We start from the raw sequence: 25935 nt of genomic DNA, 5'->3' as shown, positions 1-25935 counted from the left end.
TACAGCTGCTGATCCTAGAAATTCTGGCTGTGATAAGACCTAATTATGGCTTGCTAGTTCTTCTTGTGTTAATTAGTGGAAAATGCCAATTCATCAAGAAGCGCGTGCTTTTTAAATCGACCCATTTCAAAGACACTTGCATGGCAATAACTTTATCATGCATGAGGAGGTCTGTCCAAAGCTAAAGGAAGAGACAAAGAGATTCTTCAGCAAACAAAGATGGTCCAGTTGCTCTATTATAGGATGTTTTGCTTTTCCTGACCTCTGACCAGAGACCTGAAACTGCCATTCCCTCATTTCACAGCAGTGTCCTAACAAAGAGGAAATGGTTCTTCTAGGCTGCGCATCTATCAGTATCTTTTCTGCTTTGCCTGATAAGCATCTATCAAGCTACAGAGAGACAGAAAGTTATCTTGTTCTTTGTAGAGATAGAAATAGCAATGTAGATTATCACATTTCACTTTGCTCTTCCAGTAAAGTATAATTACTTGCACAGAATCAAGGTGGTGAGAAAGAGTGACAGAGACTCATCCCATGCAGTTGTACTCATGGGAAAAAAAGTCTGCACAGGACCACTGGCTGCAATTAATCGACTTCCTTGAGACATTTAACATGTAAACACCTGAGCCAGTGTCAGACAGCTGCAGTACTAACATTTTTAAAACTAAAGGAGCTTAGAGGAGACCAGAAAACCTCTGCTCTGAGCATACAGCTTGTTACTGCATGATGCAAAGAGCTCTTCCACTTACACAGGAGACCTGGTGATTATAATTTATTGTTTTAGATAATCTAAAACTGTCTGTCAGACTGTTCAAGTCTCTAGCTTCACCTGAGTCACTGAGGTTAACACATAATATCACACAATATTCATTATTCTGAGCCTTCTGCACCAAAAACTGCAACAGTCTGACAAACTATTCCTCTTCTTCATGTTCACAGCTGTTGTTTTTCATCCATTCTTACAAAATAAATGTAATCTTATCTTCTCTTTCTCCTTACTTTGTCTTTATCTAGTCTCGAAGTACAAATACTTCAGAGACATCCCTAGGGAAATGAATTTATGGCACCTGGAGTCTTCTCTGATAAATGACAGCCATGGCAGTAAAGTAATACTCCAAGCAGCCTTTTGTACTCCCTTTAAAAGCATCATTGTAGACCTGATGGTTCCAGAGGAATGCCTGTGAGTGACAGGATGTATCTTCTGGTGTTCCAGAATTATGAAACTTATTCACTAGGAACAGAAAAAAAAACTTACTAAGTTTTAATAAGACTTAAAAATAATTCTTTAATTAGAATAAAAATGACAAATAAGAGAGCTCCAAAAGCCTATCAGGGATAGAAAAGCCAATGGAACACATTCTGCAAAGAACATACTTTAAGGCAATTTATAGCTTTCTTCAAACAAATAGATTAATAATTCTTGTGATACTCATGGCTGTGAAGAAGTAGTTCGATGCATCAACCATCCAACTGCACCAAATCTTACATAAAGAGTAAGTCTTATTTTTTATTCTCCAAAAAGACAGACAAAAAGTTCTTAGTAATAGTGGATTACTTCCCACATCTCTATGGAGATTTAACTCTCAAACAAATGATGGTACTGTATTTCTGTGCTCATCATTTCTGCAAAAAACACTCAGGGAAAGTGTAGCTGGTTCACCCAGGGGTGAAGTCACAAAGCTGTAACTGCGAAAGAGAAATACCTGCCAAATAATACCTTTACTTTCCTTTTTTCCTTCTTCCATAACAAGAAGAAGAAATGTAGAGAGCTTTGGAGAAGTAGGCAAAACATCTATAAAAGGCTATGAAAAAATGTGAAAAGTAATGAAAGGCTACCAGAGGGGTCTTAAAAAATTCTACAAAGAATTCTAGACTAAAAGGATCTAAAGGATTTTCTTCAACTTAACAGAAATCAGATTCATAAAATACGTATCTATTTCTTCCCGTCTTAAGCATTTTAGAAGCACTGCTGAGCATCTGAAATGTTACCAAAATTTACCTTAGTTTTAGAGTAGAATAAAGAAGCCTTTGTTTCCATGGCAAGAGAAGCAATTTGCACTATAGTGCCACTGGCTTTGAGTAAGATAGACTCAATTTTGTCTTGAGAAGAGCTTGGTTTTTAAGCATGCGATAGACAAATAAAGATTACCAGGCCCTTCTTCAGTCTTCAACAGCCATGTGATCTAGACCGCAAAGTTTTGTGTGATGGCCATGAAACTGTAGGGGAGCCTTCCCAAGAGAACAGAACAGGTAACAAACACAGGTAACAAGCTCTTAAGGCAGGGAAAGGCTTTTCATTTGTATTTTGTTCCTCAACTGAATGGGAAAACAGAGCTGGAAAAATTTTGAATGTCTTCATAATGAATCAATATGCTTTAAAGCTGCGTAGACAGTGAAATGCCATTTTGAGTAGTCATAATCAAATATATAATAATACATGGGCTCTATAATGCTAATTCCTGAGGACCACAAAACCAGAATATTGCTTTGGCTAAAACATCAGTGTTATGCAAGAACCTAACTTTAAATAATAACTACCTGTGGTAACCTAATGATTTTAAGGGCTAAAGCAGCAGCCACGTCAAGTATGGGCTGGTGTTTCCTTCTGTTTTTCATGTCTGATACTAACATTTTCTCAAACTGATGGCCAGCATAGAAGTCCTCTCTGCCCCACAGGGAAAGTATGTTATATACTATATAAAGTACATTATCTAGAAGTTTCATACAATGTAAATTACAAAGTTAATATCTTTTTTAACTAATTTCATGCCTTTTGGCCTTGGCATGATGCAGAAACCCAGGCCACCCCACTGAGGAATCGCCTTCAGCCACTGCAGACAGCAACAGCTCATTTTCTCAGCGTGCCACAGGATCATTCCCTACTCTGCCCATAACTGTACTGCAGATTTAAATGTCACATGCAATGTGTCACACACCTAACATTAATGGATATGCCACAGTACAATGCTTTCATTATTCATTTTTTTCTCTTTTTTCCTGCTTTGTCACATTATTATATGTAATTATACCACTGCACCTTCCCCCAGGAAGCTCTCACTTCATTGGTGTAAGTGGCACAGCATCCTTCAGAAAATGAAAACGTTCTTTTCCTGCCATGGTAAGACTGGTAAGGTTTAGATAATGGTCCTGTCTTCTCTAACGCCCACAAACCAGAAAGTTTCTGTGGTGGGTTTTGAGGAAAAAGAGGACAAATGTCCTCTGTAAGATTCAGAGGATGCCTTGGACAGGGGCGTAGGGATTGTGGGGCAGATTGCTGGACTGAGAAACTACGATGCTCAAAGCAAGTAGGGGAAATGGGGGTGGAATTAAAAGTCTCAACTCTATCACTTTTCCCAAAAAAATCATAGGGCATACCAAATAATTTCTGAATTTCTTCCAGATAAGGTCATGTCCTGCCCAATGGGAGGCTCTTCTCAGCAGATGAATTCAAGGGCCGTCAACAAGTGACCCATTATACGCTCCTTTGTCTTTGTTTTACCTAAGACATGCCACCAGCCTCTCCTGGTGGTGCAGCCCAAGTTCTTTCCCCTCTTTATCCCTCCCTGCCCCCCACCTCACATATCCTTTGGCTCCTGCTACTTTCAGCTTCTTTTTTCATCTCAGACATCTCATAATAGGAAAAAGTCACAGATGCCTTTCCACTACCTCTGTTACACCAATCGATATTTTTGGGGGGCTCTCTGCCTCAGTTTTCCTCTGTGTTAGCCTTCTGGGCTGCTGCTGGTGTCAGTACTCCTGGCTGAGGTGAGACCAAGTCCATCTTCTCATGCTGCCAGATGCTGCCCAAACGAGGGCTGAAAAACTCCCAATGCTGTGCAGGAGTCAGGCAGCATCAAAAGGAGCTACTCTTCTGTCAGTTGATCATCATGTCTTCTTGCCTGCTTACATGCTTTACAAAGTCAGGAGAAAAGAAAGGCCTATGCCAGAAAAAGGAAAAAAAGTTGTAAAAGGAAAAAGTATAGGGAGGTGCCTTAATTAGGGGAATCATCTCCATTAAACTCTCGTTACCAGCTCCTATCAAAGGTCTAGTAAATAAGATGCAAAGACTTGCCTTCGCTTTTCATTTAAAAATTGATCAGTGTTTTCTTCAAAACTTTATACAATTATTTCTAGATTTACTTTGGATTCTGCAATGCCTGAATATATACAGGCCTGAATATATACAGGCATCCAGCACTGTATATACAGGGCAGCTAATGAACAAATATTTTGGCTAGAAGGAGATGCTTATGTGAAAAAGGACATTCTCCTAACCCCAAAAGGTATTATACAAACTCATAGCATTGTGCATTTTTATGAAAAGATATTATGTTTTCAGTAAATACTTTTGCGTTTAGAAAAATGCGTTCTAAAGGTTTAGTTGATGGGTTTTTTTTGTTGCAGAAATCTGCTGTAAAAGGTAAGTCTGGTGCATTTTATGAAAATACATGGAGATAAAAACATTTTCACTCTATATTCATTACACAGTCTTTGTTCTAGTAGTCTAGTAGTCTTTTCTTGGATTAGTGTTAGAATATTTTTTCAAGGTTAGTAACCACTTGGACAAACTGTTAATTTAGCATAAAACACAATACAAAGGACTGCTTAAAACAGTTTTTTGCAGAGAAAAAGCTTCAGTTCTACTGCTATCCTATGCACTCCAAAACCTTATAAACCTACATTGCATGTCTTAGTTATACAAACTATTATGTTCTCAAAACAGACATGCTTTAATTATTCAAACCTCAAGAAACAGGGTGAAGTCAGGAGAGAATGATGATTTAAAAGTCAAGATTAAAATAATCAATCCTTTCTTTGCTTGCTCCCTAACAAGGCAAATGAAACAAACAAATCTGTACAGCAAGGATTATTTTCTCACTCAAAATATTATGTTAGATAATATTGAGTGCTATTTTCTTCTACACATATGAGACACAAGCACAATAATTCTAGTGTAATGGGAATAATTGCCACCAGTTATATCTATCTGGTGTGAATCAGGGAGTTTTCTCTTGTTAAAAGGTAATTTGTGCTATATTTGAACAGAGACACTGAAAAACAAAAGTCGGTTCTTTTTTTCCTTTCCTTTCCTTTCCTTTCCTTTCCTTTCCTTTCCTTTCCTTTCCTTTCCTTTCCTTTCCTTTCCTTTCCTTTCCTTTCCTTTCCTTTCCTTTCCTTTCCTTTCCTTTCCTTTCCTTTCCTTTCCTTTCCTTTCCTTTCCTTTCCTTTCCTTTCCTTTCCTTTCCTTTCCTCTCTCCTCTCTCCTCTTTCCCCTCTCTCCTCTCTCCTCTTTCCCCTCTCTCCTCTCCTCTCCTCTCCTCTCCTCTCCTCTCCTCTCCTCTCCTCTCCTCTCCTCTCCTCTCCTCTCCTCTCCTCTCCTCTCCTCTCCTCTCCTCTCCTCTCCTCTCCTCTCCTCTCCTCTCCTCTCCTCTCCTCTCCTCTCCTCTCCTCTCCTCTCCTCTCCTCTCCTTTTTTATTTTTAAGTACTTTAAATTTAATATGTAACCTACCCTATGATGATCACTGTGGAAAAACAAAACAAAACAAAACAAAATACCCACACCCACCAAAAAACCCAACCAACCAAACCAAACAAAAAAACCCATAAAAGCAGGATGGTTGTAAAATCTGGCTCTGGTATAACTTCATGTCTTTACAGCTAATTTTATATAGGTATCATAAACATGGCTGAAATTGTAATGAGCTTGCTCTGCAGTTTCATATGGAAAACAGTCAGAAACCTAATCCATAATGCAAGACAGCAGAACACTTTACAGGTAAATTACCCACAACAGAGCAATAAATCAAAGTAAGTCCCATCTGTCATTTTAGAAGCAGTGGGAGTCTATTACAGTTTGGCACAGGTACGATGCAGCCGGGTGGATTGCACTTGGCTTGCACAGTACCTGCTATTGGGAGGAACCAATTGCCTTTTTACAGATACAAGTCAAAAATAACTGACATGATTACCCTAGGAAGAGTGACCGTAATGAGAAGCTGAAACACAATAATGAAGTAGGACAAAAGAGGAGAGCAGTCTAGTGAGAATGTTCTGACTGATTTATATTCCTCTCCTAAAGCATTGCCCTCGAACTGAGCATACTATTCCGTTCCACTTGAAAATAAATACACACATTTATGTTGTTATCACTGTATTGTTAACGGTGAACAACTTCTCATTTTTTATTAGGAGGAGAGGAGGAATAGTTTTTGTCCATGCTTGTTGCAATAACATCTGTTATTCTTTCCCATTTCAAAACTTCAGAAGTTCAAGGTCAAATTAAATACCACAACTACATGCAGTAAAAATTCAGGAAATTATAATAAATGCAAATTGATAAAGATGAGCTTACAGAAAGCAAGCGATGCCAGTAGAGGTTCTATACTGACACAACAGATGTTTTCATGTGCAATGAATAAGTCTCTGTGCAGCCCACACTGGCTCTAGTAGCTGTATATACATATTCATTTATATGTCAGAGGGTTGAGTCCACAATGTTCTTAGCTATCCATCAAAATATTTAAAAGAATGCACAAAAATAAAAGAATTAACGTATCTACAAGTTCTTTTCTTTGCATGTTCTCTTAAACAACAGTATGTGTGGGTTGTCTAAATTCATATGATGTGAATTGATCTATAACATAGTCTTATATACATATAATAAGTTAGCTAGTCTGTTGTAAGAGTAGGCCATGACAACAGTGGGAATGTGCTGCAGTGGAAAATTACAACGTGCTGAAGCAAGAACAAAGAACAAGGGACTTACTGTGATAAACAGGTGTCTTCTCCTTGCAACAGAGTATATCTTATGACCATGAAACTAGCAACTGTTAGCAACTATTAGCGATGGGAACGTAGCTTGTAAAACCTTCTCAGCCGAACTAACTATGCAAAAAGTAACTAATCAGTATGTAACACGCTAGCCATAGACTATATAAGTGTGTAGCCTCTGATCAATAAATCGGACACTTATTTGCATCAAACTGCGTCCCCGTCTCTCAATCGTGGCAAGTATGCACTCTGTGAAACAGCATATCTGAAAAGTTTTTTCTGAGCTGCAGCTGAGTGTTTTGTCCCTTTCAGAATGTTTTCTACCTCAGTTCTAACAAACATCTTCTAATAACTTGCTTTAATCTAAAAAATCTCAGTGCTTTCTACAAAGATCAGTAAGTGTCTCAGAAGGCAGGAATACTACATCTATCCATTTAGCGGCCTGTCACCTGATATTTGTGAAAACAGCATAAGATCCCCCAGAAATAAGCCAAAAGTCAAAACTTCCAGACCCTTTTCTTACTATATGACACCCCAGACTTCCAAATAGAATCACAAAACCAAAAATTACAACTACGAGAAACAATCCACAGATACCAGATCAGGCAATCACTCTCACTTATGACTAAACAGTCAGAGAATAAAGAATTTCTACTTTGCAATCATGCAATGACCACAATACTTTTGGCACAATCAATACTCAGTACAAGAGTCCCAGACCTTTAGTACGTGATCATTGGTAACACACCTCAAAAATTGTTCGCTATTGAACACACTGTGCTGTGGCAAAGCTAAATAGGACATAGCTCTGTGCAAGCTGATGAGATTTTTCTAAAGACTTGAAAAACTACAGGCTGATAGTCACTGACAGCATTTTGCTTTATTTCCTCCATCTTCTCTTTTTTTTTTTCCTGTGAGGAAATGTAGCTACCGGATATGGTAATCCATCTCTCATTCTCCAAAATAAGTAATTCCTTCAGGGTGGCATGTATATTGTAGCACAACTGCACAGAAAAGATAAGATTTATCTGTCAACTCACCTCCTCCAGCAATCTGAGCATGACATGACCTATTGCTAAAATCATGCTGTATGAGTGAAAAAGGGCTATTGTAAAGAGAAGGAGTTGAGACCAGTCACATAACATTTTTATGTTGCACTACTTTCAGGCTTGCTAAAAACCAGCATTGGAAAAGCAAGAGGTCCGTTTTTAAAAGGAATGTGGACAGCATGAAAAGCTACTGAACTTAGAACACAGTATTTAGTGAGAAACTTTGCTGATTCGTTCAGATCCAGGAATTACATGCTAAAATTCTGGTATTGCAAGTTTGTCCAAGTGTCTCAAACTCAAGTTCTGCGAAAGAAGCACACAGAGGTGGTTCCCCTTCCCAGTTCTTGAAGGAAGGACCTTACATGTCTCATTGCACAAGGTACTCCAGCCCAGTGATGGGTAAGGGTGATGGAAACATTTCGGCAACTGCCTCAAAGCTGCCCCTGAGAGCTTGATGCCTCTTGAGAGTGCACATTGGGTGTCTCCCCATGGACCACATGGACAATTTAGATATCCAAACTGGAGCTGTGAGTAGTAGACTTGAAAAGCTGGTGCAAGGCCTCATGCTGAAAAATCTAAAGCTGCACTCCTGCCCTAAACCCATTATTCATTCGTAAACACTTCTTTGGATGCTTAAGAAATGAAAAATGAGCCATCTGTGCTTCAAATCCTGATGCTGTCTATGTAAAAATATCCAATACCAATTAGTAAGTTGCTTTTAAATTCTCTTTATATGCAATTATTGCTTCTTCTCTGTAGAAAAGTATGTTTAGGTCCTTTTCTCCCTTTGAACCAGATTTATTTAACTGAAGATGTGCTAAAAAACCATAAATGAAGCGATAAGATAAAAGAAGATTATAGGGTTAGAAGAAGATGTCCTTTGGGACATTTGAAGTGGAAGTCAAGGCCAGAATTATTTCAGGGCTTCAATAATGATTTAACATGTCTTCCAATGACTGGGAGAGCAAGCACTATATGGAGATAGTTGTCATTTTTTCCATTTCCTATGATATGTGTATAGTTGAACTAAATCTATTTTATGTCTCTTTACTATTTGTAATTGGTAAAATTGCTTTTATTGGTTTTTCTATTTTTGAAACCTTGTGTGACTGAGTTGCTTAGCAATAGAGAATAATCAAAATATACAAAATGACAGCACAATGAAAATGGATCTAATAGCTGTCACTTCATCAAACCATTTTAAAAATCTTTATGAGCATGAAACAATCTGTATGCTAGTACAAATCTTGTCTCTATTAGCTTCTTGTGACTTTGTTCCCTGACAGTCTATGTCCACGACGGACTGGAATAGAAGAAATATACACTGGCCTTCAATCAAGGTTATTCAATGACATCCACAGCATTACGTGAACATCTTCCTATTAAAAACTTCCAACTTCTAAGGCAAGAAATATTTTACTAATCATCTTCACCTAATCATCTTCACCTCCTTGTCCAGTGGCTGTTCATTTGGCTGCCTTGTTTCACTCTAGTTTGTGAAGAAGTTCTGCATGTGCATTTCTGGTTGTCTCAAATAAATGTTGCCTTTGCAAAAGCAAACATCTTTGAGACGTGGTCACTTCTTAGATACTAGAAAACATCAAAGGAGCTATCCTTTAAAATATTATTTTTATTTATTACAGCATTCATCTTTGACTTATAATGAAGATGGGAGAGTGCTAAGATGCCATTGATTCATTCTGTCATTTTATAAGGTAGAATGCTTTGTGAGACATTCTTACTGAAAAGGGAGTATGCCTTGAGTATATGTGGCTTGGATATGTCGTTCTCCTTTGTCAGGTATTGGTCCTTCACTCATTGATACCAACATCTGAGGTATGTAGTCAATCCAAGAGGTGTTTCTTCCTCAGAGAACAGTGCCACTTACTTCAGCAGAAAAACATCTGAACTTGCTCAAAGTGACTAAAATGTACCAACATGCCCTTTTTTGCAGCATTTCTTGGTACATGGTTTTATTGTCCACCTTCTATATTTGACAGCTTATAATCACTGTTAATTTCCTCTGATAAATGATGTCTTTGGCCCATGACAGTAAGCACGTGGAACGTATTTGCTTTCTTACCATACTCAGCATGCAGTGCTTGGCACAGGTCAAATTCTTAGCTCGTGCTCTTAGATGGTATTCGACATATCTGACTTAATGAAAGCTCCCTCTTGTTTTATTTCTTTCAGTTTGAATTATGTATGTTCTAGGTTTGCATACCATGAACATTAGGAGGATCTGAATGAGGATGATACAGGGGTTTCAGCAAATACGTCACTTCTAGCTGCTTTCTGTGTGAGGAGGACCAGAACTCTCCTTCCATCAGTTGCATTTGACCTATACACTTATGAAATATTATTTTAGCTACAGCAGAAAACACAGTCATAAAAAAAGGGGGGGACACACACATAAGATTTTGGCATGAAGTTACAGAAGAACAAAAGAACAACCTCTTTCTTCACCTCTGCTATCATTCTATGTGGCCTAGCAGTTCATATTAATTACACGATTTTCTGTAACTCTTATACAGAAAACAACAGGGCCAAGAAATACACAATCCTGTATACGTAAGACTGAAAAAAAATAAACTGATCCTAGCATTTAAGCCCAAAAAATCAGAACAAGTCACAGCCTCCTGATTTTTCCAGTGTTTTAATTCCAGGAGAGGAGAAAGCAATGCACTAGGCAAAAATAAATATTGCAGCATATATATTAAAACTCTGAAACCTATGGCTGGAAATTTGATTTACTTTTTTTCTCATATCTCAGGTAAGTGAAATATGAGCTATTTTTATCTGCTAATAATTGAGAAAATACACTGACAATATGGGTAACACAGATTGGCCTTTGAAATACCCATATATCTAGTTTGCAGAGTAAAGAAAAACATATAATAAGCACCAGTAGTATATAGTAAATGCTTATAATTCTTAGGCTATAATCAAAGATTTATTTCAAAATAGATAATTAAACTATGATAAAGCAAGAGACAAGAATATACAAACATACCAGTATAGTTGTTATAGCTGATAACATATGATTTCAGGGTCTCAGAAATCAGCAGAAAAAAAATCTTTAATTAACACAACCTTTACATCTAGCCCATAGTAACTGGCATACAAATGGCTGCCGAAAAAAGAAAAAACATTCTTCTAAAGCATAGAGACATGCAATTTCTGACTTATTTCTTTCATTCTTGATTGTCAATGCCATGCTATGTTTTTGCCTCTGATGTCATGAAACAAATGAGAAGTGAAAACTAAGAGAAGGATGAAAATGTTGAGAACTGCAGGAACTGAAAAATGCCAGACAGTTCTATGCTAATGTTTAATAAAGTGTGTGCATAAAAAATGCAGGGAAAAAAAAAAAAAAGAAAGCTTTGTTTGCGCTCATGTGAAAACACGAGAAATGCAATACCATTTGATTGCTGCTGGGTTTTAATTTACACCAAAATCTCAAATGAAACTGGCTTTACTCAATATAGTTTAAAATATATGAATATTTTTACACATGCACTATATTTCTGGCGCTCAAAAACATTGTAATATCATGCTGCAGCCAGCAAGGTCTGAGAATAACAATTAAGATGAGGTTTCAAGTGGATGGTGACATTTCTGCTGATTTCACACATCTGTGTATGTGTATAATATGTCGACCCTAACCTCTAAGAAACTGGATTTCTTTCTCTATGTCTTCCTTCATGTCCATGGTTAAGATGTTTCTGCTCCATATCTCCCTACAAGTGTCCTATTTTGATAAAATTCCTTCCCTTTTAGCTGGCAGAACAGGCCCAAAGAGACAGTCCGTTTTGGTGACATGACCTACCAGGATTAGCCCTGTGACTTTATACTGAGATGGATTAGGGGATTTCACATGGTCACTAAAAAAACTCAGATTTTTAGAGGTATTAATGCTCAGTCATGTTCTCCTTCTAAACCTTGCATTCTTACTTACGTTTCAAGATAACATTGTGTGGGCTTTCTTGCTTTCAAACTTCTGCTTTAAACAGCTGTAAGATTAATGTGTCAGACACTGGCTAATTTTTCTGTTACTGGACTCCTAGCTCATCCCTTACCTCCTCCTGTCTCTGATACACTGACGCTATGGTCTTGTTGCAACTTGAGCTTAACAAAATCGAATGTAAACTCTTTTTCTCCCACACGTTCTCATTTCCTCCTTCTTTGCTTACCTGTAAAGAAAACACTTCAATCCTTCCTACTCAGATCTTTTTTTGGACTTTTCTCTTTTTCTTGCCCAGCAAACTCAGGCCATTCCTCTTCATCTTCAGCAGATGCCAGGGTCACCCTCTCCTCTGCTTACTCTCTGCCAGGTTTCTCCCCCAGGCTTGTGTTATATCACACTGGGATTTCTGCCCAGTTTGACTTTCTGGACATTCTTATGGACATACGCCAAATACTATTGCTTGGCCTGTGTTTCTTATTTGCTGATACAAACTCTCTGACTTCACTGCCTTGCTCAGCTGACCTTTCTCCCAGTATGGCCTCTCCAGTTCCCCATTAACTATAATAACCAATTTTGGCTTCTTTTAAGCACCCCAATAATGCCACACATCCTTACTGCCCTTGCTGAGGTTCACTCTGATCCTTTCTTCCTTATGCCACCACTCCTAACCTCATCACCTGGTTTAACAGCTTCACCAACACCCTGCCTCTGCCTTTCATTACACAACCTCATTCAAGAAAGATCCCACCCTGTACACATTTACATATTTTTAATTCCAATCATACCTACAAGGAATCAAACAACCTTTTTCTTCCTGTTTCAAGAAGAATTCTCTTTCTTCTACTAAAGTCTACTTATCTACCCTTCCACCATGATCCTTTTGTCCTTGGAGAGGATGTAACAGGTCATGGATCAGCAGGTAAACAATACCATTATAAAGCAAAGACCTCTTGTAAGCACTTCTGTGAGGCAGTTCCAAACAAAACTAACTGATTTGGTTTGGTCCTCATTTAAAGGTCATTCTATTAACATGTTCAAGGTTATCCCTAAACTGCAATCCAAAGGAATGACAAGTAATTGAACAGACACCCAAACTATGGAGCTCAAGGCCCTTGTTCAAGTTACCTAAACCAAGTACCTACAGAAAGTCACACAGGCGTACATAGCATAGTCTGAACCAGGGGACAGAGTTTTCACAGAAGATTTTACAGAGTTTCAAGCAAGTTTCACATCCAAGATTTCATTCAATGCATGCAACATCCAGAACTGTTCGCTCCCTAAGAAAAGTGGGTTCATGCAGGGATATAGTGAGTCCATGGCACATTCTGAACTCCTTCATGTTCAATGAAACATGCTGCAGGATTCAGATGTTACTAGATTATTTCATGTAATCTTGTACAGCCTTTTCCACAGTCAGAACATTCCCTTAATTTATGTCAAAACTTAAGGAGTTATGTTAAAATGAGTTACCTTTTCTTGATATTGTCGCCGTGAGGAATCCAGAGACTGAATGAGGGCAGTGGCATGACCTACAAACATGGCGTAACAAGTAGCCCCCACGATCATACTCAACATGGTTATCCAGAGGTCGGACATGCTGACGGGGGCGCGGGCTCCATAACCAATGCAGAGCATATGGCTCATGGCTTTGAAGAGCGCATATGAGTACTGCTTCCCCCAGGAATCGTTCTGCAAGAAAAGAGACAAGTGACTGAGCCAGCAAGCAGCTGAAGGGAAAAATACATTTGTACCTGTATAGCGGGATCATAGATTACTGGCTCTGAAACAGCAGTCTGGTAATGTATTCTCTGTGCCTGAGAAGAGATATTTCTTCTAAATTAATTGTTAGATAAAGCATCAGAGATTCTGCCAAAAAATACTTAGCACAGTGAGATGAAATAAGATTGACTATACATGATTGTATTCTTAAATGTGGGTGTTAACCTAATTACAAAAAGACTGAAGGTCAATTTTATTTTACAGCCCATGGCAGAGACACTGAAAGGGTAGTGTCTCAAACATTGTGGCAAAAACAGTTCTGCAGCCACAGGAGATGGGCCATCCCTAGAAGCATGAGATGGGAGATCATGAGAAGGTGAATTGCCATTTACATGTCAAGAACAAGCCAACAAGCCACAGAGAAAGGCCAGCTGGTACAGGTGGCAGGGGGGATTTGTCACACAGCTCCTTTTTCTGATAGGCCCAGCATGGCAGTAGGGGAGAATAATCCAGACTGCTCAAGACCCTTCAAAGTTGCCTACGACCCTTCAGGACTCTTCCATCTTTCACAATCACCCCCCAGTGACACCTGTGCAAAAGACTGAAGATCAAGCAAGCAGGCGAACCAAAGGACTATAAGAAGCCCTCTGATACCAGCACTGGCAGCATGCCCACCATCCTGAGGACCACTCTGCCCACTAGTGTCACCGCAGGCATCAAAGCAGACACCAGAGGACGCTGCATGTCGATCCAAGACCACAAGCCTCAACATACACATGGCAGAGCAGTAAGGGTGGCGAAACCTCGCTCTCTCTTTCTCTTTCTTTTCTATTTTCCTATTCTTTTATTCTCCTTTTTATAAGTAATACAGTAACGTAAAGTTTACAGCCACACATGTGCCGCAAACTTTTTATGTTTACTAATTGAGCCTAAATAACGTAAATCCTTGTGCCACCAAACCATTTGTCAATTGGGCCACGCTGCAAAATTCAAGTCTTTCATTGACAGATCTTAAGGATCCTGTGTACTCTTTTCCAACCAAGGGGACCACGAATCCGAGTCACCTCTCTCCCCACCCATACCTCTGGGCAGGACATGACTCAGATGGATCACAAAGAACTGAGCAAGAAGACTCATCAAGTGCAAGAAGGTAATATTTCGTTTTAATATGCAAGAACGTACTCTCATGGCCCCATTTCTTTTCAGAGTTGTCCACACAACCACATTTCATCTTATCAGCTGTTTCACTTTCAGAGAACAGAAAAAAAAAAAAAAAAAAAGAAGAGTATTATTTCTTGTAATGTCTGCTCAACCTGTTTTTTCTTGTAATATTGTGCTTATACGAGAAGCATCTTAATTTAAAAGAAGTCTGCAGTCATACCAAACCCATATTCATAGCCATGGTCTGTGAAACATAGCTCAAAAGAAAAGATGAATATCTGGGTCCTGCATTTCTGATCTGTAGCAACCCTTTCCCTTTCTCTCTGGCAGATTAGAAGGACCCAACAGCTCACTCACAAGCTTTTAAAATTGCAAAGGTGTTGTCAGCATCCTCCCTTTAGCTTTACATAGAGACAGTCAAAGGCAGTGTTCCCAGAGAAAAGCAGTCACTTCAACACATTCCAAAAAGCCCTGGGACTCCTTGTCAGATTTTTCTATTTTCCCTGCCAAAAGAATGAAACAAGATCAATTTTATAGCTGTTGAGCATCCAGTATCCAAGAAAACAAATTGTGCTTGGAGGCACACAGTGTACATGCGGTATTTACCACACGGAACTGAGAATAATTTCAGAAATGAAGAAGTAAGACCTGAGATGACATTAGTAAGATTAGGCAGTTATCTAGTACATTGTCTATTATACAGGACCAAAAATAATCCTGTTAGCATAAACAAATCTCCAAATCAGCAGTAGCATGTATATATAAAATTTACATATAAAATATCAGTATTTGTGTCTCTCACCCATACAAGCTTTGCTCAAATGCTCATTTCTCAAAAGAGCTGCAGGCTTGCCCTTGTGCCATTTAAATGTCAACATTACTAACCATTCTTCTGGTTTTGGTCTATTAAAATGCTTTTTTCTATACCTCCTATTAGCTAAAGTAACTGGTAATAGGAAAGAAGCTAACAATTCTTGGATTGCAGATGATAAAGTTACTATTTCTTCACTAAGAAGACATTTTACAAATTAATGATTCCTTTATCTAATGGTGTTTCATTTTCTAAGTTAAAGCTTTTCAGATCTGTGACCTGTTTCTGTCTTCACAAGTGAAAATTTTGTGTTGTAAATATTGCTAAGGAACAGGTTTACAATTTCTGTACTTAAAAAAAAAATTTTAAAAAAAAAGATAATTATCTTAGACTGCTGGGAATCAGGTAGATTTCACTGCATAACAAGGAAATGAGTTCCCTTTGCTTTGGGGCTTTATAAAAATATTAAGAAAAAATGAATAAACGAAAGAATCTTCCCTGAGAAATCTCCAGTTCAGGATTTGTATATGCAGTTGGAACACAGACACTTCTTCCTGTCTCAGTCAGTGCAGGTATTTTACTCTAAGTTCCCGATCCCTCAGGAATGCAGCTTCCAGCAATGAAGGCACATTCTACTTTGAAGGACTTTCCTTCCAGCCGGTATCAGTCTTCTTTGGGTAGAAATAATTAATAATGGAACTATTAGAGACTCATACCAAAGTCTTTAGCAGTTGCAGCTTTACATAGAATACATTGGGGAAAACAATAAACTGCCTGCTGGGAAAAAAAAATAATAGCCTGTTTTTTTAGGCTACAAGTAGCATTCTTAGAGCCACAGTATTCAAAAGCTGGTAAGATCAAAACCTCAGTTCCTGCAGGGCTCTATACAGTGGAACTTGCTCATAAACTGTATTTTTTAGCATAACTATTATTAATATTAAATAAAAATAAAAGCTGATCTAGATCTGGTCTATCATACCCTTGTTGTGATAAACCTCAATTAAAATTATTTCAGTAAAATGATATTTTTACATCATGGCTTTTGAGCTAATCCAAACACTGGTTGATTTCATTTGTTGACTGAGATCCTTTTCAAGTCTATGAGTTACAGTTTTAAGTAAAATACCATTGTCTTTAAGAAAGAATAAGAAAAATGGAGCGAGTAGAAGCAAGAAGAAACAAAATACAAGCATGGCTTTCTACCAAGTATGGAACAGGCTGAGTGAAAAATAAATTAAATACTACTTGAGAAGTATTACTATGAGGAATAAGTAAGCTGTAATGACAGAAGAGAAATAACTAAAAATGTACAACAAAACAAACAAATCTATGTTTTACCATGTATCTAGAATCTAACACTTCAGTCATGATTGTATCTGAATCCAGACTGGAGGTCAAGGCCCTCTCAAATGGCCATTTTGTTATACAAGCAGCATTAGATATTACTATTTAACTTGTCATAACCTTGTTACAGGCTGGGCACATTTCAGACATTTATGAATGGATGGTCCTGAGCAGCTGGTCTTCAGATGGGTAGAAAGGGTTTAGCAGAAAGAGAAAAAGACCTGGTGAAAAACCTCACGAGGTTAATATGGCCCCCATTCTCAAGCTTGTCCAGGTCTCTCTCGGTAGCATCCATCCATCCAGTTCTTCATCCACTGGACAGTCCACCCATCAAATCCATACCTCTCAAATTCAGAGAGAAGGATGTTGTGGTAGAGCAGATGTCCCAGATAGACCACATCCACTGATGTATTCACTCCATCGTAGAAGGCCACTGGGTTGGGCAGGCAGCACTTGTCCCTAGCGAAGCCGTGCTGGCAGAGACCTCCCTGTCTCCATGTGCCTCAGCTTAGCTTCTAGAAAGATCTGATTCATGATCTTCCCAGGCACATAATCAACCTGTTATTCTAGAACCAGTTGCAAACGTTACTCTTTTTAGCTTCTATGGGGAACAAATACCATTGTGGAGGGTATAAATTTCAATACAGTCACTTGTGCTGCTTAATGATTTATCCTAAATATAGAAACCACTTTAAAAGAATGCTGGTTCTAATGTCAAATCCTATAAATCATATATCTTACTACCAATATTACTATATGAATAATTATTACTATTTAATTATTTTTCTACTTGTGTTGTATAACCTAAGGGCTTGGCAGGACAAACTAACTTTGTTTCAATGCGAGACACTGGAATTTTCCACAACCCCATTCCAACACGCTTTGCTGTGCAAAAGTGAGGAGTGGCCATTCCTCTGGTACTAGCCTACAGAGGTTTGTTTTTTTTTTAATGAGAAGCATTTTTGCACTTGCATCATAAGGAGATTTTTACATAACACAGTCACAGATAATATCTCTGAGATAATAAAAGCTTATTCTATGAAATAAAGAATCCTGTGTTTACATAGCCAGTGTTTCTTTAATATAATTCTTAAATATTAACATTTATATAAATACATGTTAAATGTAATATTCTGGCTTTAATGTATACATTAAAAAGAAACCCAACACACAAACAAAGAAAAATGAAACCAAGACAAAACACAAACGTCTATGAGCTGAAAATATCTCCTACCAATCAGTAAAAAGGGCATTTAATTTCTTAGTTGACAATGGATTGATCACTGTTTCCAGATTAGCAGTAATCGGTTTAAAATGTTTTAAATGAAATGACATTAATTTGGAAAAACTATTAAAGACTGTAATTGTGAGAAATACCAAAGCTGTTTATCCAAGGACTGATTAGATAATCTAGCTTGATGACATTAGAAAATCCTCACATTTGTGAAAGGAATGATCACTGATCATTTGCAATTAGTTCTGTGAGCATATACATTAACTTAGCCGTTATCCTGAAGAATACATTAATCACAGGGCACATCTGATTTTTAAAAGTCTGTTTCCAAGCCTCTTCCTTCATGACAGGATGCTATCCTCTGTCTCATAATTTCACATAAACCTGCCACAAATATATTTTTGTAATATTAACTTTGCAGCTCATAAGAAAAAAATCACAGTAAGGTCACACAGCACCTTCTATGGGATAACAACAAAACACAAATTATTTTTCTCAGTGGATTAAGAAAGGTATTCTATTTTACTGGGATCTATGGAGGTTTTCACCAGGATATTTTGTTTTCATGAGACAAATCAATTCTACTCCCATACTGTGGTCATTCCTTCAGGCACAGCTTATCTTCCCTCAGCCACATGTGTCCACTGAGATATAAACTGATTTAGAAATGTCATTAACAAGCAGGCTATTGCACAGACAGCAGTGGTTTCCACATTTTGGACTCAGTTTCTTTTTCCTTTCACATCATGGGTGCTGCATGTGTCACATAAATGGTCCTCTCAGTTTGCAAGAGCATGTTTTACAATAATGGAACAAAGATTGACCTAGGAACTAAATGAAATGGATTCCTGAACGCACACTCCTGATTCTCCTTTTCAAAACTATAGTAGGAAAGGTGGAGGAGGCTGTCTCTACGCCAAAGAGCTTGCCCTATACTTAGTCACGCACATCCATTTATGTGCACCATCGCCTTCAGGTTCTTCTGAAAGTGATATCTAAAAGAGGGAAGCTGGATACAAATCTTAACAAGATGTAAACGGTTTGTGTCTATCCTAGTAAATTAAAAAGTATCAGAAATAATTTCCAAGGTCTGGAACTTGGTTCAGATGGGTATATGGTTAGAAACGCTTTGCTGTGGCACTGGCCACATAGCATGCTCACAAGCAATACCAGGTTTACTTTGGAGCTGGTGTGGGTGAGGAACCATTCCTTCTAGGCAGCTAGCATGATCTCATCCTGTGATGAAGCCCAAACAAGATTAATACTGTGGAAAATGTAGGTAGCTCCTATCCCAGTCCTTCCCCAGCATCCATTAGAAGTGGGCACTTTTAATTTACGAACATGGAGGGAGGTAGCCAGTCCATAAGTAAGCCCTCTAGTTTCAGCGTTTTCACAGAAAGTTATTGCACAAAATGAATGTAAAGTTTGAGTGGGGCTTCAAAAGTTGAAGAAAGCACAAAGCACCCCTGCTTGTATGGCAGCACAAACCGTAATGCAGTAGTGGCCCCAAGAAAACAACTGCCTGAAATATGGAGGACACGAGCCACAGCTGGTCGAAGTTACTGTAAAAATTACAGATTTTTCCAACGGGAATTCAATTAAGCTGCATTTGTGTCTTATATACCATAATATGATGTATTTATATATATTTATTTGCAATATATTATTTCCAACAGTTTCTTAAAGACTTCTTCAACTAAAGAATTATTTAAAAGAGAATTTAATTAATAAAAAAAAAAAAAGAATTCTAAGAAAAGGCTATACCTGTATGTTAATGCCATTTCTAATAGGTATACCAGACAGAATTAGAAAAAAAAGATACATTTCTTAGCAAATCCTAAAAGATTGAAGTTTAATCACCAAACCCTTCCAACTGTTTGTTACACTTAACTTTCCATAAAAGCTCTATTGTCCTCAAAAGTTTCTCATGCTTTGGATTTGGCATCTACACATTTTCAAATTCTAGCTCTGCTTTTGAATTTCAGAATACAAGTTACATCCATTAGCAGTAATTTCCCCAGGTCGGCTAGTTATATGAACATAACACTGGCAAGAGACTAGAACTGGGCCTATGAAATCTATGAAATCATAGAACCACAGAATGGCTGGGGTTGGAAGGGACCTCTGGAGATCATGTAGTCCAAAACACCTGCTAAAGAAGGTTCACCAGAGCAGGTCACACAGTAATGTGTCCAGGAGAGTCTTTAATGTCTCCAGAGAAGGAGATTCCACAACCTCTCTGGTCAGCCTGTTCCAGTGCTCTGGCACCCTCAAAATAAAGAAGTTTTTTTCTCATATTAAGATGGAACTTCCTATGCTTCAGTCTGTGCCCATTGCACCTTATCCTACATTAATCTAGTACTTAAATTTTTCCTGAAAATGTATTAGTAATTTGTTATACTTTAGAACACTCATTTTTCTAATTAACTCCAGGGTTCACTTAGGATATGTAAATATCTTACTTAATTCCTAGAACAACAATCCTCCTGGACCCAGTACTGACTCCTGGAGAACCTCACTAACTACAGTCTTCCAACCAGACTGCATCATTGATCACAACCTTCAGAGCTCTGCCATCCAGCCAGTTCTCAATCCATCTTGCTGTGCACATCCAACCCACACTTACCTATGATGATGTTATAGGAGACAGTGTAAAAAACCTAGCTGAAGTCAAGGTAGTCAACATCCACTGCTCTCCCCTCGTCTACGCACCCAGTCATGCCATCATAGAAAGCTACCATTTCAACAGTAATCCATATATACATTTTGATATATTAAAAGATATATAGTTTACATACTTGTCCCACAGTCAATTGCATAATTTACTGCCTCTGGCTTCATACAATACCTTTGAAGGACACATTAGTTAAAATTTGAGGAAATTACAGCAAAATACCATCTCAGCATTTCAACTTTCAAATAAGTTGTTTGAATATTGCAATGAATATCCAGGTTGGCCAATGGGAAAGTTGTGCAATATTTACTGATTCAAAAGTCATGCAATGGTGAATGTTTTATTATGCAAAATCTCTACTTGTCACAGCTATTATTACTAAGAAACTCTTGTTTTCTAAAACTAGTAAAGGCAAGGTGGGATCAGACTTGGAAGACTAAAAATTCTCCTGTTATTCTAAAAATCTAAGTGCAAGAAGTAGAGTATATTTTAGGAAGTGTGTAAGTACATATGATACAAGGAAATAACCCTAAACCAGTAGGCTCAGTGGAATAAGCAGAAGTCTTCAGAAACTTCTTAACATTTTTCTCTGCTGATATGTGCACAGATAACAGATGGTGCAGATGACTCAGCAATACTTTCAAGACCAATACTGGCAGAAAAAAAAAATCAGAAAGCGTTTGGCATTGTGTTCCACAGGAAAAGAGGTTTGACTGGAGGAGAATGACTAAATATTATATATTTACTTTGTTCAGAGTCCTTACGAGACGTTGCTGTCATTACAGCTTATTCATGTTTTGGTGCTATGTCTTTGGCACTAGCCATCAAACAAAAACAATGTTGTATAACAGATCTTTTTTTTTTCTTTTGATTATTTATCCTGATGCAGAAAAAAATGAATAGTTATCTGCTAACACATTTGCAAGTAGCAAGAATATCTGCCTGTGATCACCTTTTAATGGTAAGGATGAATAATTTTCAGTATGGAAATCAGTGTGGCAATTCACAGACAGCAAAAGAAGTGCAGGCATTTGGCTTAACCACATAGCCTGGTCTTTCACATATGAGTTATTATGTTCACATGAATAGGCCTGTTGTGTTCAAAAGGATGGTTCACATGAGAACAAATGCTCAGAATATCATAGGTGAGGCTTCCCTGTACACTGCTCAGTACTGCCCTTTGTTCTGTGTATCTGTATCTAATCAGACGTAAAATCATTAATTCCTACAGCTGTATATATAAAGTTATGAAATAATAAATTAAAGCTTATTTTAAAATATTTTTGCTATTCTTTTGCCTATGAATCAGCCTGCTCTGACTCATCCTTTGTTCTGGTCACTGTGCTCCTTTAACTGAACTCAGAAGACTGAAGTAAGTTTGTAATACATGTATCCTCTTTAAACTAGCATTTAATAACAAAGAAGTTTTAAGGAATTACAGCCTACAAAGCTGTTACAAAACTTTTGTAACGTTTAGAGTAAAATGTTTACAGTACAGACTGTGTCTGTTTTTCCATGTGAAAATTTTACGGTGCTAGGAAACATTCTACCACCATTGAATTTGATTGTTGGTACTTGGAATTTTTCAGAAAGCGATGCTTTTGGCTCTGGCCAATTACTACTCTCCCAAACAACTCCTGAACACAGCCTGAGAGTTGTCACCGGTTCACTTGAGGCCTTGGTAACAAAGAAGGCCAGTTTCATTGAAGCAGGCTGTGCAGGTAGCTGACTTCCAGGAGAGAAAACCGGCCTGGACATGATCAATCCACCAGCATTAATAAAGCCCCCATGCCGATCAGTGACAAACTAACGGGCGAGTACTGGTGAAGGAACTTGCTAAAATGCACCTGCTACTTCATGTCATGCCCATCTGCAGGAAAAGTGAGATCAGAATGCAGTGAAGCAGCTGGGCATTTTAAAAGGGTTTGTGCTTCAGTTCCTTAAAGAATTCTTATAGGATGCAAACTGCTTCTGCAACAGGTACATTGAGGGGCTCTAGACTTTGCCTACCAGTTGTGACTATTTTTTTATATATCTGTTCTGAAACCTATTAGGTGGCATCGTCTTATTAACAATTGCTACCACTGCTCCAGCATTCCCTCTCCTCTCCTTTAAAACCAATTTCATTATTACAAAATATGTACAAAAAAAATCAGTTTTTCCAAATGCATATCACTGAAAATGCAGATGTTACCATGCCATTCTATGTGGATCTATGTTCTTCAAGATCCTTTTATTGTATTTATCAAATAATCTAAAACTCTGAGAAAGACATTTGGCTTTTGTTGTCCGGTCTCACAGCACACTCAAAGTTTGATGAAGTTCAAATCACACTGGTTTTTGATCTTGAAACTGAAGTGCCATTGTTTACAATGGACTAACTGGAACAGATACACATTGTTTGCCAAAGGGAAAATATGCAGTAATCACAATAAGTACACAATAAGTATTGTGTGGTCACAATAAGTGATTACAAGTACATCCACAGGTTTTCAGCAAACTTAATTTCACTGGAAAACAATGCATGCCAAAGAGAATTATGTTCTTACAAGAAAAGAAAGCTGGAGTCAAAACAATGTCATGTCTAATAAGAGAATATATAAATCCTGCAAAGAAGCGTTTTCAATGAGAAACTAAAGTTCATGAAGTAGCACTATTCAGGAGCCGTAAAAAATCAGACACACCATATCTTTTTTTCTGCTCTTTTCGGTTGGTGAAAGGGGCTGGATACAATGCAAACCAGTTTACTTAACAAGCCTCAAGCATTGAATCGAACCATTTATGAAATGTTTTTCTAGTGCAACCATGGAGAAAAGCTTTTAATTTTCAACTATCGGATAGTCAGGAAGGCAGACGATACTGTGGGCTTAATACAGTACAGTTCTGGGAGACAGCTGAAGCAGCAAAGTGACATAAACCTGACTCATGACTCCATAGTATACTGGTTTACTGAAAACTGTTAGGAAGAACCACCATCACAGAAAATACTTCCAACCAATTTAGAAAAACGAACTCAGCAGAAGGGATTGCATCTCTCTGTTCTGTGAACAACTCAGACTAGACAGCAAATTATGTGATGCATCTGATCCCAAATAAAATTACAAATAAAAATGATATATTTTTGGCAGTGGACATTTAGCTTTCTGAATGCTATCACTATTCTCTTTGACTCAAAGCGGTTTTCACGCTACATAAAAACAAGGAAGGAAACAACTAACGTAGCAAGTGGCAGAAAAGGTTATTATTAGGAAAAGACTAGGCCAACTTGACATATAAATTGAAAGGTAAATAGTCATGCACAAAATCAGAGTATCACAATGCTTATTCCCTAAGAACATCTCAAAACATTAAAAGACTGATTTTCCAATAAATACCTTCATCCTTTTTCTATATACATACATAGTCTAGCAAAATAATTTTTTGTTCCAAGTATTTGTAGGAATGTGTCCTTAGGAAATAAAAAAAAAATAAAAAAAAACCCAACAGGATTACAGTAGATTAAAACAGTCTAATATAATCCACTCATAAAGGCAAATGTGTCCACGCAGAGTCTGAATATGTTTTAATCTGCTTAAAAATGAATCAAGGTGAACCAATGCTACTTTCACATGGAGAAGCAGAGTAAAGGCTGGGCCTAGGATTCAGGAGTTCCAGTCCTTTAAAAAACAGGTTCTTTCCCTGGTAAAGTGATGCTTGGTACCACATAAGCAAATTAAAATATTTTTTCTCCTTATTCTAAAGATGTAATTTTAATAATGTTTTATTTTCTCTTTAAGTAACATCCCTTTTAAGGCAGAGGTTCAGTGCTGGTTTTACGTATTGCTCTTCACTTAGCTGATATTGAAAGCAACACTTTTCTTGTCAGTTTTTCCATTTATTTCCTAATGTGATGCCTTTGAGACTTCAGGCTACATCCAGTTAGTTTATCGTTCTTCAGGAAATTAACTTACTACAGTATCTGAGCCCTCAAGTGGCTGGTCTGCTTTTTTGGTAAATCACAGTCCTTCATCCAATACTATATCCTATAAAAAGCTGTGTGTTATTTTATTAGGTAGTGACAGCAGGAAGCAAAAGAGTTTTGCGGCTGAAATTCTATTTTGGCTCTACGAAAAGAACAAACCTTTTCTGTCAAAGTAAGTAGGCTGGATCTAGGTCAGAGGCTTTTCTTTTCCTGAGAACTCATCTGAGCTTTGCTGATGACCTGTTCTTAAATTCAGTTGCTCTAAAACCACAGGTGCTTACCACAGTCTGCAAAACTTGAAAGGTAATAAAATAATATAAAGGAAAAATTATTTACCAGCCTAAACATCACCCACAAATTAATATCATTAAAGGCATTAATATCATAAAAAAAAAAAAAAAGACTGAGTAACTCATAAAAAATTGATTTCCCTCTTCCATCAAAGGGAGGTTAACCTAAAGCATACATGAATATCCTAACTTTTGGGATACCAGCTTCATATTCTGAAGGACAGGATGGGGAACATCCTCCTTTTCTCTTTTGAAGCCCCTGAGGAAGTTGACAGAGCATCCAAGTGACCCCACAGTTTTCATCTAAGGGGTGAGGAGCACCCAGGCCCCAGCTCCAGCAGCAAAGACAGGGACGTCCCTGTACAACCAGCAGCCCAGGCCCACTCGATTACTCTGAGCCTCCTCAGGTGAAGTCACCCAGCACAGGGCCCAGTGCCAAGGCAAGCCAGCAAGGCCAGCTCAAAACCATAACAGCTGGCAGAGTCATGACACTGTGACACCATGCCCAGCTGCCTGGCCTAATAGCAAAATGCACAAGAACTCAAAAAGTAATTGGACAAACTACTGGAAGAAACACATGGTGATGGCTATTACACACATAAATGACAGCTTTGGATCCAGAAGTCCCTCAGCTGCAAATTTCTGAAAGCTTGTAGGATATGCTAAAGGAAACATCACTCTCTGCTTGCTGTGGTTTGATATTCCCTGGGCACCTGCTCCTTGGTCACCCTTGGAAAGAAGCCAGACAGACGGTGGGCCAGACTTCTCACAGACATTCTGTCAGTCCTGTCATCCCACCTGAATGAACTCTCAACAGCTGAATCATTAACTCGGATGCAGCTATGCATTCATTTTGTCTTTATTTTATTCTTCTCTTTCGTCTGCCCACCTTCCTACCTCTCCCCCAAACCTCTTGTAATCCTGACCCAAAAGTGAGGTGTACTAAAACCACT

General features: G+C 38.0%; 1 protein-coding gene across 1 annotated transcript in view; it reads right to left on the bottom strand.

Annotated features, from left to right (window-relative positions):
* HCN1 (hyperpolarization activated cyclic nucleotide gated potassium channel 1) overlaps positions 1–25935 on the bottom strand; it is a gene marked incomplete at both ends in the record, with an annotated part of 194651 nt that overhangs the window by 53652 nt on the left and 115064 nt on the right. The window contains one exon of the mRNA XM_082074987.1: positions 13259–13477. Within this exon, the coding sequence (XP_081931113.1) occupies positions 13259–13477 (219 nt within the window). The remainder of the gene's footprint in view (positions 1–13258; positions 13478–25935) is intronic.

This window comes from Streptopelia decaocto, assembly GCF_964273445.1.
Source record: "Streptopelia decaocto genome assembly, chromosome: Z".
Classification (NCBI taxonomy): domain Eukaryota; kingdom Metazoa; phylum Chordata; class Aves; order Columbiformes; family Columbidae; genus Streptopelia; species Streptopelia decaocto.
This window is presented reverse-complemented; position numbering and strand designations above follow the sequence as displayed.